A 21,443-nucleotide genomic window follows, 5' to 3' on the forward strand; every position below is an offset into this window, starting at 1 on the left:
AATATTTTTTTTTAGGCATAACTTTGCTGTCTTCCCACCACGTGGAGGTCGTCTGTTGTGGCGAGAAGGTGGCAGAGTTATGGATAAGGCCTTATAACTCTATTTTTAGATCACCGATATCGTAGTGTAAGGGATAACCTTTTCTAAAGACACCCAAATGCCAATCTCTCTCTAATCCACCCTGGACCAGTGACGACTGGGTTCCAAAACAGGTTAACAAGGTGCCGAAACTGTGGAAGGGGGCGGGGTGGGCAACGACAGTTTATTTCCCTTTGTAGATAAGGTTTAGCATAATGCGGGAGCAAAAGTGGTAAAAAGTGGGGGCAACTGCCCTCCACGCTCCCTCTCCTAATCGCCGCCACTGCTGACTATATTTTGCAGACTAACGAGGCTTTGGTGTCTGGACCCACAGCTAGTATAATCCACTGTGGGGCCTCTGTTGTGTTGTCCATAACTGTTGTCGCTTCGTCCATAGGCGTGCGCACGGGCAGTTACCCTCCTAATCATGGACGTCCGCAGATTTTTTCAACGGAGGGTCAAGCAAGATATTTTTCCATGGGGTATATTACCCCGATAATAGTGTTGCCCCCTAAAAAAACAACACTTGAATATGAAATTATCGCATTAATATAAATTACTATAACTGAAATCAAATTATACGTGTGAAACATATACTTTTAGCTTGGCATTCGATTTCTAAGGGGGAGGTGTTACTACGGGGGAAGGAGGTGCAGTGGCGCAACCACAGGGAGGGGGCAATGCCTAACCATGGACGGGAATCAATTCTAGGGGGGCAAGGGGGGCAGACATTGAGGTAAAAGAAAGCAAGACTGGTAGAATATAAGAGTAGCAGGACAAAAGGATACTCAAGATGGAATAAGTTTTCACGTCTTTCTTGCATTACTTCTTCCAGACGGCCAAGAGCACCTGCAGGGGGCACAAAGGGAAATTGCCCCCCCTCAATATCAAATTTTATACAAACGAAAATACATTTCGTAAACTTTCCTTGCTCGCTTCGCTCGCAGTATCTGCTTTCTTACAGTCTTGTCAAGTTCAAAGCTGTAGCTAGAGGGCGGCGGGAGTTCTGGCCCTGGGCGCCGAATGATCAAAATGAAGAAAATTGTCAAACAGAATGCCATGGCGCCCCATGAAATTTTGGGGCCATATTAAATCAATATTGTTTTCAGTTTGCAAAACTTTGAATCTAAAACTTTTCTTGCTCGCACCGCTCCCAATTTTGTTGTTTTCTATAATGCATTGTAAATTACCGGAGAGAGAAGTTATAACCATTAGGTACTTCAGACTCTTGCTGCTAAACAGTTTGTCTTAAATGCATGAACACAATTGTTTGGAGGAAAAGAAGCGCTGCACATTTCAGAGACAATTTATTTATTCGTCATGGTGCCTATATGTTGATTCATTATATATAGCCTATACACACACACACACCCATCAATGCAATGAAACTTAAACAGTGAGATAAAATGCTGTTTTTCTTCCCCGACTGAACTTTCATCAAGGCTTCCCCCCCCCCCCTAATCAGAGGGTCTGCGCACGCCTATGGCTTCGTCCATCTCCTTGTATCACCATTCGTCCTTATCTTCACGATTAGCTAAGAGTGGCAGAAAAGCGAAGTAAAATAAATCAATGAAACGATCATTCGGTCAACGATATTGATCTGAGAGGGGACAATTTCAGTCGTTAGCATTGTAGGGAGGTTTGGAAATACGAGCGTCCAATAATTAGGGTGATATTTGAAGGGGGATGAAGGATAATTCTCCCTGGGGGAGAAATAAATAGTAATTTTTATTAGATCCAATGCTTCAAGAGTAGCTACTAAAATTCGCCTCAAAGTTTTCACATACCAGACTGCAGAGAGAGAGAGAGAGAGAGAAATGTGTGGTAGCCTACGTATATGTCCTTGCATGCTTGATCATGCATGCAAGAGCAGAGCTGCAAACTGAGATAACAAAAAGCAAACGCACAGATTAGGTCAGCCATCTTGTCCACGATCACACCACGAGACAGTTTTTCTCCCCTGCTTGACCACGTGGTAAGCTGATCTGCAAATTAGAATTTCCCCACGCCACTTGCGCTTTAATTCACGGCATTTTCCAGCACGAATCATATTGCATTGGAAGGAGGTTCTTTTAATAATGTTACTGTTACATGACTGAGATTGGTATCATCCTTGTTTTCCCCCAGCATAGGTAGATAACATTTTTTTATATAAGTCGAGACTGTAATGTTAAGCTTGTCAGTGTCTCGATTCCACTAAATTATTGAGGAAATTTGGACACAATATTTCGTTATCACATTCCAGTTCCATGATGTTGACAAAATCTGTTTTTTCAAATGATACTAAAAAAACGTTTTTATTTGACTAATTGCGACAAAAAGAATGAATGATGATTGTATGAAGCTGATGAAATTACACTTGCAAAGGAACACCCATGGCCGAGCGGGGTACCAATAAATTATTGCTGTAGAAAAATATATTTTTTTATTAATTTCGTAGTTTCCCGATGTATTGATTCCTATATATTCCTTCAATTTTTTCCTCACATGTATTTGGATGATACTGCAGCCCCTTCGGTACGTCATTTCTCTCAACTGCACAAAAATTAACAGATGAGTCATTAAATGACTTCCTTTATTTCACTTCGCCTTTTGTGCCACTTTTGGCTAATTTGCGAAGATGGGGATGAGTGATGATATGATGAAATTGATGAATGGGCACTAACAAACATCCATGCCCAGGCCAGGATTCGAACCCGGGACCCCTGGCGTCACAGCGCGATGTGCTAAACACTCCGCCACGGGGGCAGGCTCATTAAATGACAGAACGGTAAACAGCGGTCTTTTAAGACTAAAATTAAGTGACAATGCCCTCCCCTCTCAAGGGGTTCTTCAGCGAAGCTTTGGGGAAATAGACCTGAAAAAAAAAGAGAAGCGATTATTAATCCACCACAGCCGGGCCCCGTGGTGGAGTGGTTAGAACATCGCGCTACCACACCAGGGGTCCCGGGTTCGAATCCTGGCCTGGGCATGGATGTTTGGGAATGTCCATTCATCCCCATCTTTGCAAATTAGCCAAAAGTAGCACAAAAAGCAAAGTAAAATAAAACAAATCAATCAATCATTAATCCACCACTGGTTCTTCTATTTGCTGCAATGGCAAGATGTATGAACAAAATACAGTACTAATTTTTTACTTCGTTCAATTCTTCTCAATCCTTGCCTAACAATTAACTATAGGCTTAAACTTGTTGAATGATGAAAACCACTTCTATTTTCCTTTTTATCTATTGTCTATTTTTTATACATTTTTGTCATTTTTTCTACATTTCTTAATAATATATTTACTTTCAGTAAGTCGACATTTATCCTGTAATAATTTATTTATATTTTTTCAACTTGTGTTGCCATCTAGTTTTCTTTTCCGAAACTTATTTCCTTCCATCTCGTATTATTGTTTCCAATAGGAAATATCTGGTTTGTAACAACTTAAAAAAAAAAGAATAGCCATGCTTATATCAAAATTAAGGTTTTGGAGCTTCTCAAAGAGGATGCCCCAATTTGGTGCTCCGGCCAGTCAGCCGGATCACCCAACTCTTAAGCCGCCCCTGTTCCTTCAGTTAAATGACAGCTGGGTAGAACGGTGTTTGTTGACAAATCAAATCTGCGTATTCGAGGGGTTCGTTTGGGGTTGGTACAATACTCCACATTTCATACTGTGTGGTAGCATTGACGATAAAATTCGGTAAAATATCTCTCTTCATGTCTTCTGCAACAGCAGTTGAATTCAATATCTAGATATTCGCATACTTGTACAATTTCTCGATAATGAATTCTGTCATGGCATTATTTTGGGGAAATTGAAGCAAAGTTGTTACACGTAATCGGTTCTTGCTTTTACGTTCATGTTTACTTGCTGAAGTTGGTTGTACACAGGCTCAAATTTAGCGGGAAAAAATGGCAAATCGCTAGGAGCGTCACAATGTAGGTTGGAGTTGTTGCAGTGGTGTAGAGTCGATGGGCTTTGACCTTCGACTTTTGTGCGTTCTTTGAAAGTTCTCTCAAAGCTCGTACGATAGTCGGGAAATTCTCCAAAAATGTAGCGATGCTCTTGCACTTTTCCGACCAGCGCGTTTCACAAAACAGACTGATATTATTGACAATCATGTCCCGCAATAAAGTACTCTCTCTCTCTCTCTCTCTCTAAAGAAAAAAAACAACTTTGTCGTGCAAGTTTTTCACTTCATTAACATAGTTCGGGTCATTGATGGCAAGATTCAATATATATGTGACTGTCACAGTGAAAGAATACCGCCATAGTATACTGTCATTAATCAATTTCTGAACGCCACTAATGTGACCAACCATTTTTAGAACAGCCGTCATACCCTTAGCCAATGAGTAGGTTTAACTCCGCATCGCAATTTTTTAATAATGGTTTCTAAAATGGGTTTAGAATTTAGCTCTTGCACCGGTGCATATTCCAGGATTCTTCACAAATTTTCGGCTTTTTTCAAAGTGCAGGTACCGACCACCATTTGATAATTGCTCTGTACCATTAATATCAGCAACTCATCAGTCAACGCCGGAAAAACATATGGACGCTTCACGTCCTCAATGTGACGTGACAGCAGACGACAAGCTGGAGTTGAATCTAAACAAATAAAAATGAGGTTTTTTCCCTACCCAAATCCATCGAGTTGCCCATTACAAAGGGTAACTTTAAGAATCATGACAGCAGCTACGAAACAAAATTGTGGTGTGCATCGAACATCAATGTAAAGATGAGATTTCGGAGAATACGTCTATATATCGTAACGTTCTCCTAGAAACGGGGGCATCAAACTAGGGACCTTTAGGTGTCCTAATGGGTGATGTAGCTCACTAATCATTCATCCTCTATTCTGGAGCAACTCGCCACTCATGGTGAGCTTGATGGTAAGACGCGAAAGGTAATAACTATACACTTGCTGGCAAAACACAACACTTGAGTTTAACCCTTACCGACTGGATCGGCATTGTGAAAGGAAATACCTTTTTCTCACAGTCTGGAGAAGCTCCCTGGTAGTGTCGAACCACGGACTGGTTAAACGAGATGTCCATGTATGGTGCAAGTCTGGAAAGCCAGACTTCCCTCCCTTTTTCCTAGACTTTTAGCTCGTACTTCTGCACCCTCTGATTGATAATTTAGAACTGACCACTGACCTCTCTTTGCCCAGACATTTATTCAGATTGATTTTACTAAACAAATGCAGAGTCAGACCTGTAGTCTCTTCCTTGATTGCGATTGTTTGCAACGATGGCGATCAAGGAAGCTCGGCAATGTCTGACAAGACATTCCTTACATGGTTCTAGCAATTGGAAAGGTGATGGCTAAATGTCTGGGGTTGTAGGTTGCTTTTCGAAGATTCTACAGATTGTTACGATATAACATATACCTTACAGATGAGAATGTAAAGAATAAATGGTGTAGGAATAGGAAATCGAGTAAAGCGAATGCTCCAAACGGGGCATCCCCCCCCCCCCCCACACACACACTTTTCTCCACTTTTGCCCCCGCACTATGCTAAAGGGGTATTTGCCTTCCCCGCCCCCAGTTTTGGGACCTAATCGCCACCACTGCTTTTACATCAAAACGTGTTAAAATTATTCCATTTTGAATTTGTTGCAATACCGACTCCAAATGATCATTCAAAACCTTATCCCCATAGAACTATACTGGGACCAACACTGTTTGTGTTATACATAAATGACTTACCAATAAACCTAAGCTCTGCGAGATCTGTCTTATATGCTGATGATACAAGCGTGGTGTTAACTGGCTCAAACAGTGAACTTCTTTCCAACATTAGTCACACAATAGAGGATCTCAGTAAGTGGTTCTCAACAAACAAACTAAAACTGAATGTTAATAAAACTATAGCAGTAAATTTGCATCACACAAGGAGCCAACCACGAGGTAATCCTTCTATCAAATTAGAAAACAATATGGTTAACAATGATAAATAAAAATTTTAGGGTTGTGGATCTTAGCTGGGAAGCACAAACCAACTATTTGGCAGGCAAACTGAGCAATATAATCTACGCTGTCAAGATAATAAATGCTACCTCAAATTTGGAGACAATGAAAATAATTTATTTCAGCTTATTTCAATCCTTGTTTACATATGAAATTATATTATGGTGTAACGCATACAACAGTAGGCAAATCTTTATCTTACAAAAGAAAGGTGCCACCTTGACATTCACAATTACAACACAAGAAATAAACTAACTTACTGTACGCAATACAATTTTATATGAAAACGGACCTAAGCGCACAGGGATTCTCTTGTATAACAACCTTCCAAACCACATAAAAACAATTGAAACCTGCAAAGCTTTTAAGAAAGAACTGTACAAATACTATAGGAACATTGCTTTTACTCAATTGATGAATATCTAAGCATGCAATAATATTTTTTTTATACCAGGTGGTTATAATTAAAGTGACTGTGTTCAGAGTGGTACAGCACGGGCTGTAATGAGAGTAGCAGTCTGAAACTTCGTAGATATGCTAATGAAGCAATGCGCTCGCGAATTATGAAAAAAAAAATTAGTTCCAATTCTCGCCACCAGGGTAAAAAATGGTGTTGTAAGCAGTCAAAACTTGGTATAGTTACAGGAAAAACACTATAAATCGCAGAAAACAATACTCTTTGTAATAAAATATCGCTACAATTTCACTATTCGAATTACATGAACATTACTAAAGGAAAAAGCAACAAGCGTCACCAACCACAACCAGGGAGCTCACACAATGGTTAGGCAATGTCACCGACTTTGACGTCAGAGTTACGGAAAATTCAACGTTTTGACTGCTTACAGCGCCATTTTTTACCCTGGTGGCGAGAATTGGAACTATTTTTTTTTTCATAATTCGCGAGCGCATTGCTTCATTAGTATATCTACGAAGTTTCAGACTGCTACTCTCATTACAGCCCGTTCTGTACCACTCTGAACACAGTCACTTTAATTATAACCACCTGGTATATTTCTCCAAACATGGTGTGGTAACTGGTTTAAGGTAACATTTCCATTTCAGTGTCTCGTTACATTATGTTATACTGTATGATATTTTATTATATTCCACAGTAACCATGCATTGTATTGGCATTGTATTATTGTATTGTAACACTCTTGGTATTGTAAACACAAATTGGTAACATTTCCATTGCAGTATTTGATCACATTATACTAAACTCCACCATATTTTAATACATTTCACTTTAACCATAAATTGTATTTCATTGTATTGTTATATTGCATATTGTTTATGATATTGTAAAGACAGACTGACATGTCCGATATCACAGCATGTAAATGCAAATAAGTGATTCATGGATGAAATAAATCTTATCTTATCAAATTCAAAATGTAGCAAATCTGTGCAAAAATAACTCTCATCTTCGAAGTGCAATGCAAGCAGATACGGGGTGACGTGTGGTCAGCATGACGAACCTCCAGTCGTTGCTCTAGGGTTTCTATGACCGGGTTAGCTACTCATTCATAGTTCCCCAATTCCTTCATGACGGTGGGTGGCCATCGGCCTCATACACAGGCCGAAATCGCAGGAAAATGTGTAACGCTTCCCAAGGCAGACTAAATCTGCACGCGTCCCATAGCAGGAAACAAATGCTTGCGCCTTAGACCCCACGGCCACAGTGCGGGACAAATTTGCCCTTTTACCTGACTTTAATTCCCATAGTAGGGTGACATGCCATGCCCCATGCTCATAAAATTTTTGTTCTTATGTTAGACTAGCTGATTACCCGGCGTTGCCCGGGTGTTTAATGAATTCTTACTATAGCGTAAAATGTAACTAATTTTATTTACAGATATTTAAAAGTATAGGTACAGTATACAAATTATAAAGTAATATCTTTTACAAATTCACTATAATATAAATTTAACAACAATTTATGAACATTTTTTTTAGTTCCACCTCCAAGAGCAAGAATAAATAAATTGAACAGCATCGGAGTTATCGACCCCGAAAACTATAGATTTCACACTAATATCGGTCGTTTTCCATTATTGTTACATGTCACCCCCTTCCCACCCCCACCCCTAGGGGTGCCAGATGTGTCTTGGAGTTGAATGGCATTGGGAGTGTCACTATTCATCTTAGCGACCCCGAAAACTATTGATTCTACACTAATATTCGTCGTTTTCGATTTTTATATGTCACCCTCTTCCCACCTCCACCCCTAGGGGTGCCAGGGGTGTCTAGGAGTTGAACGGCATGGGAAGTGTCACTATTCATCTTAGCGACCCAGAAAACTATGGATTCCACACTAATATCGGTCGTTTTCGATTATTGTTACGTCACCCCTTCCCACCCACCCCTAGGGGTGCCAGGGGTGTCTTACCCCCACAGTATTTATTTCGAGATTGCAAGTGATACGTGTTCTAAGTTTGGTTGAAATCGCTCCAGGCGTTCGAGAGTTTTGCCGGAACAAACACATACACACACACACACACACACACACATATACATACATTTTTATACGAGTATATTAGAAGATTAATAAGAAATAGGTTTGCAAATTACATGTTCATAATTGTTAAATATATTTCTTCTAGGGAGTGCATCTGCAAATAGTTTGACTCTACATCCAAGCCAGCCAGCAGTGGCAAAGAATGAAGATGATGCCTACCATGTATCATGTCTCAGCAATTCAGGAGTTCGATTAATGTGGCTCAATCCACATTCAAAACCCATCACTGAAGAAAGAGGATTGTAAGTTGCTTCTTCATTACATACTTATATATAGTTTATATCACAGTTATGTGTAGACAAAATTACTTAATATTATAGTTTGCATATTAGCAGTAGCTCCAACTTCAAATTAATTAGGGGGGGACAAGATCGACACACACACAAAAAAATATGCAGGTAATTACGTATTTCATTTAAGGCATGGATATGCCAATGTTGTTTGTATCATACATTAACAAGATGTGTAGTGGGAAAAGAACCTGCACAGAATCACGTGCCCTGTGCATTGTACTTATGCTTGGAGGGAAGGGTAGAGAGAAACAGGCTTCACCGTGGGCCAAGATGAACGGATGGAGGGAAAGATGTGAGAAGGATTCTGGCAGAACGTTCTTTGGTTTGTGGTCACTCTTTAGAATGTATGTATAACCACCCACCACCCCCCCCGTTACACACACACAAAAGTCACCGGACATCCATAGCTGTGGATTTCAAATGCAGGGATTTAAGCAGAATTTTACATTTGGGGGATGTAAGTCAAACTTTAAAGGGAAGTAAGAGTAAATTTTGAGCCAAAATGACCATAAATTGGGCCTTTTCGAAAAAAAAATAGAGGGTTGTTTGATGAAATTTTGGGGTTGTTAGGGGGTGTAAGACCAAAGACATCAGTCATGTTCTTAATAGGATGTCAAGCTTCCCTTCACTGTTATTACAATGTTTACCATCCAGGGTAGGTTCTTTGATTTCCATGATTGTCCTGATACGGCAGAGAAATATTTTAATTTTTAAAATAACATTTTGGCTTGAAAATAAAATAGGGGAGTTTTGCCTTCTGTTTTGACAGTCATTCCTATATATTGCCAATCTTCTTGTACTCGATTTTCTTTATGTTAGAAAAGCTGGACCCCCTCCCCCCTCTACCCAACCTCCTAGATATGTTCTGAAAGTAGTAGTCTGTTAGCTAAAAGTCATTCAATATGAAATCAAATCCTTTAAAAGTGGGGGGTTATAATTACACAGCCTTGTTTAGTTTAATTTTTTATCACTGCTCTTACATACATGTGTGTGTATAAAAGAAATTTCAGTTTTGTGGTTTGGAATGCCAAGCGTCAACATGTGTTCCATATATTTTGTGAAACTGGTATGTTTTTGAAACTTCGCACAAAAATCGTTCTGAAGTTGTTTTTCAGTTATTAAGAATAACAATGGCTCTGTTGGGTAAACTAACATGCAAGAATGGTCATTTACGTATAGCTAAATCTAGCATAGACAAATCTGCGATGTTTGTGTTCAAAATATGTCCTGCTCTTCTCATCCATTTGATATTGTCTCCTGGTAATTTGAAATTGAAAAATATGAGGTACAATCCAAACGTTCAGGGACTTAGCTCATAGTTCCTTGCCAAGATGATTTCAAAATGCCGGTACACAAACATCTTCAAAGTAGTGAAGCTGTTGGAAACCATGTTTTGCAACCTGATGTTATGCCTCCTGTGATGCTGCTTTTACCTCGGTTTATGATGCAAAAACGATGCCCTTTTAGATGGGTTTTCGTGTTGGGAAAAGGGTAGAAGCCGGAAGGGGCTAAGTCCAGTAAATAGGCAGGATCTTACGGCACAGACGAGTAAGGACCGGTGGGCAGGTGCATTATCATGGAGAAGGTACTATTGTCAACTTTGCTACAACTCAGGCAGCTAACGGCGGATGGACTCCCGCAACGACGTAAAATGTCCACATAGAGTTCCTTGTGTACTGTTCTGTCCTCCAGAATGAATTCCGAATGGACAATTCCTTGAGAATCAAAGAAAACCATAAGCATGAATTTGCTTTGCACTCATAGGTCTCAACCAGAACATTCATTATCAGTGATGAATTCTCGTACCTCTTTAAACCACCGATGCCACTTGAACACATTTGTATGTGTCATAGTACACTCACCAGACACTGTCCTTAGCATAGTGTAAGTCTCGAATGGCATTTTTCCAAAACGCTGACAAAATGTAATGTTCGTATGCTGCTCTTGAAAATCCGTGTTTCTTACTTCGCAGCAGCACCACAACTAACAATAGAAGAACATTGGCGGTTTCAGGATTTGTGAACAAGGGTTACGATAAGCAAAACAGCGAACCCCCCCGGTACTTATACAGAATGAAAATCGATTACACAGTTTCACACAGTTTTTTATATATTACAATACATTTAACAATTGACGTGACTAATGTACAATTTACTGCAAATGCGAAGCAAGTGCAAAAGCAAACCTATTTTTTCGTAAGTGCGTAGCCTATTTTTGTTCACATTGAATTTCAATAAATTTAAAATTTCCTGCTTTTCCGTTGATCCATTGATAATTTTGTACAATAAAATTTGCTCGTGGATTTCTCTTCTAGTAGAATGTATTATACTATTGTTTTTCTAGCAATTTTATACAGGTATGTAGTATCTGTATGACGATATTTTTACATGTTCAATACAGTATAATTTACATAAGAACATTTTGAAATATACAGCACTAGTAAAATGGATTCAATATTATACAAGCAAATTTCTATATGCTTCTAACGAAACTATTAACATTTAATTATTATTTAATAATTAAGTAATATAATTAATGCCTCTATATTGTTAATGTCTTATGTATTTGTTATAATAAAACCTAGTATATGATACGAGGTATTAAATACAATATTTTTTCAATGTGTGTTCCGAAAGACGAAAGTTAACTTATGATCGGCCATTGATTTCTGTGCTCCTTTCCAAAATATTACCATCCACCTTACACTCTAAGCAGGCGAAATCTACCTTTCTCTTGTGACGCCGGTGCCGGAAGGTTTATTTAATTTTCCTCTATTTGTACTGAAATGTTTGTGCATGTTTTTCTCAGGGGCGAAATGTTACGTGCTCTCATTGTCTCTCAATAACTTAACTTCACGGACGAAAGGTTGGTTAACTAACGTTTCGTTTTGTTCTTGTTAGCCGTACCTAATACTATACGTAGTTTTACCAAGAAATGTCCAATTCTTGCAGCAATAATGCATTCTGATTTCAAAAGAAAAAGCCACGAGAGAAGCAAAGACAAAAACAACACTAAACCTGACATAACTAATGTTATCCAAAATTCAAGTGTCAATATATCTAGTTTCGAAACTCGAATCGCAATTTTTTTTTTCACTATGACACTGTTCGGGAAAAGTGTACAAAAATGATTCGCTAGAAGTAGGCCGTTTTTCAATGATTTCAATAACTCACCTGATTTCGAACGTTTCAGAAAATTATTCATGAAAGTAGACTGACGCAAGGTACCTTTTCCCGTTCTCTCTGTCATTTCCTATTTTCTGCCTCTGGCAGTTTTTTCTTATCTGTACTCATTTTCATTAGATGCGAAAACGGAATACCAGAAAGAAAAATTCAGAAATATGCAAACTGTTAAGACCGTACTCTTCTAATGCATGCAATTCACTCACTACGGGACCACAACTGAGTATCCGAAGGGAAGCAATACTACGAACTATTTTTAAAAAATGTTTATCGTACCGCTTATTGTTGCGGATTATTAAAATGTTCCAAAACGTCCAGTAGCCCATCCGAACAGCCGCCTTCTGAAGCAGTGAACGGAAAAAGAAACACCGACAGTTTAATTCGTAAACGTGAGAATGGATCTTATAAGGGATTGTTGACGTTAGAGGACAGGTTCCACATGATTGTTGACAGTTGATTGAAGCAGCAAGCAAAATAAAAACGAAACAAAAAGAACGATGTTTGCGCAAGAACAAGAATAAGTTTACCCCAAAAGATGCATTCAGTAAATAAATTCCGGCTACGTTCTGCCTTCATGTCGCCCCGGCGTCCGCGAAAAACAGGGGGTACGGCCTTACCATCGTAACCCCCCCCCCCCTGGAGCCGCAGGTGTAAAAGAAAGTGTCTGTTCTCGTTGCTATCTCGCTGTTCTCGGGAGAATCCATTATGATTATGGAGGGGAGGGATGGTAGAATGCATTTCAGCCACAGTTACTTTCCCTGCATGTTCGTGCTTTCACGGGTGCATGCAATCCCCAAATTTATGTATTTTACCACATTAGTTAATGTTTAGTGAAATTTACTTTCAATGACTTTGTAATGGCAATGTGTGTTTGATGATGTGTATAAATATGAAGGTAATATGCGATATAAGACTGATTTGAATTATAATGTGGGAAAATGTAAAATCCACAAACTGAAAATCAGTGTTCCATTGTAAATATTTACTAACGCCTTACTCTTATAATTTATGTTATGCATATACATATGTTCTACTTTTCAATTTTTCAGCATTCATGTTCAGGAGGCATCTGAAGGAGCAAATGTAACTGGAGTTCGTTTGCTCTTTGAAAAGATTGAAATGAAAGACCGTGGACAATACACGTGCACTGCCCATGTAGGAGGCAACAACGTATCAGCAAGTTTTCACCTAACAGTTCTCAGTAAGTACATATTAAGTATATGGAAACATAACAAATTGCATTATTATTCCTCATATGGACATGCAAAAGCATGTACGAGGGCAAATCGAAAAGTCTTTGCCCCTATTTTTTTTTCAGCTGAAATATTAGTATAATCAATGCAATCAATGCTCCGCATCACGGCGCTGCTGTCAGTTTGCAAAGATGGCTCAACACGCCCACGTCGTATGAGCAGCGAAGTGTTACTCATATTCATTTTCTATGGAGCAAGATACAAACGCCCATCGATATCCATAGGGAAATGCAGCCGACATATGGGGACAAATGTCTCACTTTGAGAAGTGTGTGGTGGTGGTGTAGAGAGTTCAAAAATGGCGGAGAAGACCTTCATGACAATGAGCGGTCGGGACATCCTCGCCCCTCGCTCACAATGGAAAACATTGCCCGCGTGGATGTAATGGTGAAAACTGATCAATGTGTGCATCTGAAGGACATTTCCAAGGAGCTTGGCATTTCACGAATCCTTGAGGTGTCTGAAGGTTTCATGTTGGTGGGTGCCTAAGCTTTTGGATGACCTGAGCAAGGGCAAGTGAATGATGGCTTCACTAAAACATTTCCTGTGTTACGCCGAGGAGGGTGAAAGTTTCCTGGATCTCATTGTCACTGGAGATGAAACGTGGGTATTGCATTTCACTCCAGAATCAAAGCAGCAGAACGTGATGTGGAAACATCCACATTCGCCTGTCACGAAGAAATTCTGCAGAACGCAATCAGTGGGAAGTTGATGATCACGCTCTTCTGGGAACTACTCCTGCTGGATTTCATGCCACAAGGTGACACCATCAACGCTGACAGCTATTGTGGCACACTCACACGTCTTCGAGCTGCCATCAGGAAAAAGCGCAAAGGGATTATCAATGTGGATAATGTGGTTATCGTTTCCCGATAACGCCAGGCCTCATGAGGCAAACAGGACCATCGACAGACTTAAGTAATTCGAATGGGAGGTTCTGGAGCATGCACCATATAGTCCAGATCTCGCCCCAAGTGATTTCCACGTGTTTGGTCCACTGAAGAAGTTCCTGGCAGGAGAGAGGTTCATTTGCGATGACGAAGCGAAGATATCTGTCCGGCGGTGTTGATCAACCGGCTGAATTCTACAACAGTGGCATCTCCAAACTAGTGGTGCGATGGGACAAATGCCTGAACCGCTGTGGTGACTATGTGGAAAAATAGTGCAAGGTACTATAAAATTCCTATATTTTGATTTCTCTGCATGTTTTATTATTTCGGCTGAAAAGAATTGGAGCAGACTTTTCGATTTGCGCTCGTATTAACACACTATAAGAGGGCTAGAAAGAAGGTAATAACAACACTTCGTATGATCAAGTGACAGTGCTTCTGAAAAATCTGTCAAAGGAAGGGACGTCGTTAGGGGGGGACACAGGCCCTCACAAACGTCAACGTGGCCCCGGAATATTTGTCTGTGTATTGTATTGAAATTTCACTTTCATGATAAATAGTGTAAAATAGTTCTTCAGTAAATTTTGCTTACAGTTTGAAACACTGCTCTTGAATTTCTCCTCATGACCCACAAGTAAGGCATTTTTTCTATCCCTCATTTCCTGATTCTTCCTCGTCCAATACAAAAATAGATGCATTTGAAGGAGTTTTATGGCCCAGCCCACTGAGGGAAGTCTGAGACCTTTTGAAAGTGCACTTTCTCTCCCTGGCCACCAGTTAAGTGGTAACAGCTGTCCATTTTCCCTTGAGATCGCAATCACTCCTTGGGAGGATCTTTGAAAATGATTCATATTCCTGTCTCAGTTTATACGGATTACAGACAGACACGCCTAGAACTCTATGGGATAATTATTTTATGGCTCGGCAAGGATGTCCTCAAGCTTTTGAAATGGCAAGAGACGACAACACTCGTGACAACAACGAGGCAAACCAGACTTAGAACTCTTTGTCCCTTTTCCTGCACCGTGTGGTGGCCCTCCCCAAACTAACCAACTTATTAACTATGTCCCTGCAATAAGGTCTTTAGTTAGTGGATGAGGTTCAGCATACATTGTTCTAAGTCCACTTTATGCATAGAAAGGCTAATATGGACTGCACCTACAGTTTAAAGTGGGATCGAAACCACTATGTGCCTCCACTGGACATCAAGCCCGGAACCCCTTGATTACAAGGCAGCAGCGCATGCTGTGGTAGTGTCTAGGCTTTCTGATAAGAAATTAAAAACTTTTACCTGTCCTCTTTTTCTTTCTTCTGGTTCTATTGTTTCATTTTTGTTGTTGTGTTCTGTTATTGGGCTGTTTCTCATTTTGCTTTGCCCTGAATTTTACTCAAATAAGCAAATGTGCCTTCATTTTATTTACCTATTACTTCACACTGATTTCTTAATAGTGCAAATTCTCAGATTATGTTAATTGCACAACCTGCTTTTCATACAGGTTGCAACAATTCAATTCTTATTGTCAAATAATTTTCAATAAATGTATAAATACTGTTGGATTAATTCAGTTATAATTATGTTTCTCTTATATTCTTGATTGAATTATACTTCCAGATGTAAAGATTATTAAAAATGGACTAATATATGCTGATTCACCTGCTGAATAAAGATATTATTATACGTAGTTCAAAAATATTGAGATTTTCAAACATTGTTAGAATCTTGCTGTAAGAGTTCAGGGACTTGGCTCATAGTTCCTTGCCAAGATGATTTCAAAATACCAGTCATTGATCATATGCATTGCTTGTTTCATAAACAGTAAATAACAATTTAGTAGAATCCAGTAGCCTTATCTCTCTATATAATATTTGTTCATTATATTCATCTTCAGCTTAGTAATTTTCATTGATTCTATCTCATTGTTTATTTCATGACCAATTTTGTTTAAAACTTTTGTCAGTACCAAACCTTTATTATTAAGATTTTTATGCCAATGCTACAACGAGCTGTATCTTTTAGGGCCTATTGAATTTGTGGACACAGACAGTGTACAAGAGGCAGAGGAAGGGCAGGAAGAAGCAGTCCTCAAGTGTGAAGCTCAAGGAAATCCTGAACCCAAGATTGCTTGGTTTAGGGATGGCAGACAAATTTCACGTTAGTTGTATTAGTTTATTACATGATAGTATCTAATTACCTAATTTACAAAATACAATTTTCTAGATGTAGCATTGAACTGTATTGATTCCAATAAATACTTTTCCTTAGGTGGCTTCACATGGAAGTGACAAGCAACAAACTACGTATGTTGCCTTCAGGCAAGTATCTAGAGATAAGAAGTCCAAATAAAATTAGTAATAATACATTATTACTAAATTGGAATAATGTATATAGAGGAAATAAGACAAAATGGCAAAAAGTATAATTATATCTTGTTATGGGGTTATTTCTGGTTAAGACAAAAAATATATTATAATAGGAAAATGTCAGGTTTGCAGGAATAACAGATTTTTTTAAGTTTCAGCTGATGTGGTGCATTTCTCAATATGTACAGTATGCGCCAAAATATACAGTACTGAAATAAAAAGACGAACATTACATTGTTGTCATCTGTCAGTTTATTTATCCTGAAAGAAACACTAACATACACACTATTAGCGAGTTATAACTTCCTTTTTTACTACTGAGAACACGAGCGGCTGGAGCTATGCCCCATCGACAAACGCACATGCGCATTCGAGGTGCGCGAGTTTCAGTACTGTATATTTTGGCGCATACCGTATTACTATTTCTTCCTAATGCAATGATTTCGGCCTGAAGTAAAAAATGGAATTAATTTGTCTACTTTGTCTCGCCATTGTACATTACAATCCATTTTCTGGATGTATATTCTGAAATTCTACATCAACTTAATACAAATAATTAAATAACTTACAATTAATTTATAACTAATTCAGCCTAATTAGGTTGAATGCTTTCAATCTTCACCCAGGCAGAGCAAAAATGTATTTAACTCTACTTTGAAAACAAACAAAAAATACATATTATGTCAGTTTAATTTTAGAAGCTGACTCCCCCCCCCCCTGCCCCTCCCTTTGGAGTGGCAACAACATAGACAGGTATGTCACTTGAAAATGAATGAAAAGAAACAAATGCAACCTTATCAAATGAACTTCAATGACACTGTTTTTGTGTGGATAACAAATGAGATACAAGAAAGATTGTTGCACAAAGTTTATTCAACTAAATTACAAACAAAATACACTGAACTGTTTTGGATATAGCAACATTTCAACTCAAATAATTTTACAATAAATTTATAAAGTTGAATCAATGCCATTAAAAGCGATAATTTTACTTGTCTTATGCATTTGATTGAATTTGTTGTTTATGTATAACTGATGTGAGCACAATTTGTGATTAAATTTTATTTTTACAGGAGACTCAAGCCATAAAAGGGAAGGTATAGGTGATGGACTTGTAATTAAGAATGTTTCCCTGAAAGACAGAGGAGAATATGAGTGCAAGGCATATCAACTTTCCCAACTGATAAGCAATGTACAGTCACAGATAGTGTATCTCAAAGTAAAACGTAAGTACATTAATGAAGGATTTTTTTTTTTTTTTGTGAACCAGAAAACTAAGTGGGGGTTAATTTTTGTCTTTTGCATATGGTAATCTCTGTAATATTGATAGAGAAGGGGTCCTAGGTTTGAATGCTGGTCAGACAATGGTGTATTATTTGGTTTGTTCCATCATTAATTTTTTCAGTTTAATATTAATTTCTATCATCATAATTAACACAAATAGTACAAAATTGACTTAAAATAACAATGAGCATTTCTGCATTCAAATGGAAACAAAAACAGCAAGTTTGCATTACTGCATCCTGCTGACTTGCCCCAACTGAAGAAAGATGAAAAAACAACTTCTTCTTCCATTTTTTATATGTCCGTACATCTCGCACTTTTTCACTTGAAACATAAATGTAGGCATCCGACGATTTATATGCTTTAAGCGATTGCACTGTAGGCAAAATTAGTTTCTATTAAATATGTAGGCTACAAATATCGCCAAATGTAACGACGGTCACCAAACATATCTTATCTTGGAATAATCCTGTATAACTTCCTAGTTGCTCATCTAATGGATGTGGAAAACCCTCTACTTTGTCCAGATATTTCTTCTTCTCATCATCATTGAGTGCTTGCAGGTACTCTTGGCCATCTGGAAGAAATAAATCAAGAAAGACGTGAAAACTAATTCCATCTTGAGTATCCTTTTGACCTGCTACTATTAGATTCTACTAGTCTTGCTTTCTTTTACCTCAATGTTTGCCCCCTTGATTTCCTTCCAAGGATGGGGAAGGGCCATGCTCATTGCATCCCTGTGGTTGCACCACTACACCCCTTCCCCCATAGTTGCTTTGAACTTTAAACGGCTTGAAAATACTTTTTCTTTAAGAGAGTAATATCGTTTAATAACGGCAGTAAGATTCCTCTACACTAAATTTCTAAGTGAAAGTATAATAATGTAAGAACATGGACCTCTGGAAGGGGGAGGCAAGGATGGTCACACCTTTCCCTTAGAAATCGAATGTCAACCTAAAAAGTAGGATTTTACACGTATAATTTGATTTCAGTCACAGTAATTTTCATTAATGCAATAGTTTCAAATTCAAGTGCTGTTTTTTGAGGAGACAACACTATTATCGGGGTAATATACACCATTGAAAAATACCTTGCTTGTCCCTCCATGGAAAAATCTGCGGACGTCCATGATTAGGGGGGGAGCAATTGCTCCCTCTTGCTTCCCCCGTGCGCATGCCTATGTACATACTTTGTATAGGGAATAAATGCACATGGAAAGTGCCAGAGGTTACTAGGTACACAAATTTACATAAATTATTTTAATTTTCTTTTATTTAAATGCAATTCTTCTAGTGTCAGTAACCTCCATTGGAAATTAGCCATATCACATTTTCACATAATGTCTACTCAACCAAAAACAGGAAGTAAGTTAGTCTTACTTTCTGGTGAAGTTTAAACTAATTTTTCTGTATTTTATTTGTACAGACAAGCCTATTATGAAGAATGACATGCTAAATAAGACATACAGCTATGTGAGCGGAGAGGTAAACCTAACATGTGAAGTTGAAGCTGAGCCTTCTGCACAATTTACATGGACAAGAGAAGGAGATGTACTTGAACCCAATGAAAATGTACAAATAATAGAAGAAGAACATCGAAGTATTCTACAGGTGGGTGTCTGCAATTTTACAAAAGTACTGTTATTGGGTGGATTCTATTAAATGGATGGATGCCTTATGTGTAACAAAAAATATTAGGTCAACTAGTGTAACTTCCATGTAAAATTCAGAGTTCTATACTTTTCCATGATCAATTATCCTACTTTTCTTTGAGAAAATGTATTTAAAAACATGCCTAGTCTGTAGCAGGTATTATCATGTGCGTATTTAAGGGGGGGGGTCATCGGGTCCAACCCCTTCTATTGGTTCAGTAAAATTACCAGATTACCTGTTCTATCCTCTTGTTCATAAAAATTTCTTCGGACTTATTTTATTCTGCTAAATTCCAGATGTATAGGATGGGATATGGATGGAAGGAAATTACGTATTCCACACACCAGATGGGAATGCAGACCAAATGTCTGCAATTTCCTGATAGTTTCGGAATTTCTGCAATAAGAAACTGCATTGGGAAAGTCAAATCAGTTATTTTTTCCCCCTCGAGTTGTCTTACAGGAATTTGGTTTTTAAAAACGCAGTGCAAGAAAACCAGGGAAAAACCGTAACATTCTCAAGTTGTTTGACCCAAGATGAAGAGAAAAGTATCAATACTAAGTAGTGTGACTTGTGTATTCACTACTTGTAGAAACTTTACAGACTTCACAATTTACTAATAGAAAAGAAATATTTCAGCAAGCTCTGCAGTTTCTTGACTGTGTAACCTGTGGGGAGTTTGAAATATCTCCACTTATTATAACCAAATTATTTTCATGCAGTTCAAGATTATGTTGGGCACCTCAAAAGGTGGACTGTTCAGTACTGTGAAGATGTCAGTATTCTAATAGAGATAGTAAAAAAATTAAAAAATTAAAAAAAAAAACAACTAAGAGTTCTGAGAACTTGAATGAAATTTATTCCAAAGCAGAGAAAGTACTTAGAGACTATGATGAAGAAATGAAGAGACCTAGAACACCCAGCTGGCAAGTCTGAGGGAATAATGCACCAGTTGAGAGCATAAAAGAATATTACAAGGTAAACCTTTGTTGTCCATTTTTGGAGCATTTTGTAGTAGAATTGAAATCACGTTTCTCTGAGCACAGTCAACACATTGCAAAATTGCAACAACTTATTCCAAAAATGTGAAGTGGCTATCCCTCATTCATTGGAACAGTGTGTCAAAATGTTGGATGGCCTGGTTGATAGATTGGATTTTGATAGCCATACCTAGGCCTGCTATATATCCCAAATTTTCCGGGACAATCCCAGAATGATATCATTTGTCCTGGTGTCCTGAATAGTTTCTTCGGAATGCACAAATATCCTGGAATTGGGTGGGGAAAGAAGAAATGATTAAGACTATACTTTCCTGAACTTTATTTATATTTAAATGCGTAATATTAAAATGCTTACTTTACTAAACAATCTAAATGTACATTGAACCGCTCCCTCTCGATAATACAAGAGTTATCGAGTTACAAGAATAAAGTGCAAAAATATTTGACCTCATGATAGCGCCGCCGTCTGCTAGCAGCACTGAATTTCAGTTACAAATCTCTTCAATTGCATAATAAGCTGCTTATTGTAACAGTCAGTGCTTGGTTGCCCGCACTGTTCATTAGCAGTTCCCAAATAAAGATTCGACATTGTGAGGTAGCTTCTTCATTATGGCACGGAAAAGGAATTTCAAGGTTAATGATATACTTCGAAGTGGATTTCTGTTTCTTTTTAAGAAGTGTAAAGAATATGATAATGGATATGTACATACACATAACTTTATTGAACTCCCCCACCCTTTACATGAACTATATATACACCCATGGGTATTACCATAGGTACCTCTTTTATTTTATGTATAATTTAGAGAGTTAAGACAACATATTGTGACCATAATATTGTTTCTATGTTTGATATAAGATTAAAAATGTAACTTCTTTCCTTAAGCTTGCATTTCTGAAATCCTCACAACAGTCACAAAACACAAGATAGGCAAAAGTAGATCTGATTCCTAGTGAAATATATAAAAT

General features: G+C 38.2%; 1 protein-coding gene across 1 annotated transcript in view; it reads left to right on the forward strand.

The window, feature by feature from the left end:
* Positions 1–21,443, forward strand: part of LOC145988036 (neural cell adhesion molecule 1-like) — a 56,743-nt gene that overhangs the window by 12,559 nt on the left and 22,741 nt on the right. The window contains exons 2-6 of the mRNA XM_083122873.1: positions 8,644–8,800; positions 13,083–13,234; positions 16,194–16,328; positions 17,611–17,763; positions 19,247–19,431. Of these exons, the coding sequence (XP_082978999.1) occupies positions 8,644–8,800; positions 13,083–13,234; positions 16,194–16,328; positions 17,611–17,763; positions 19,247–19,431 (782 nt within the window). The remainder of the gene's footprint in view (positions 1–8,643; positions 8,801–13,082; positions 13,235–16,193; positions 16,329–17,610; positions 17,764–19,246; positions 19,432–21,443) is intronic.

This window comes from Lepisma saccharinum, chromosome 5 (assembly GCF_977018435.1).
Source record: "Lepisma saccharinum chromosome 5, izLepSacc3.1, whole genome shotgun sequence".
Classification (NCBI taxonomy): domain Eukaryota; kingdom Metazoa; phylum Arthropoda; class Insecta; order Zygentoma; family Lepismatidae; genus Lepisma; species Lepisma saccharinum.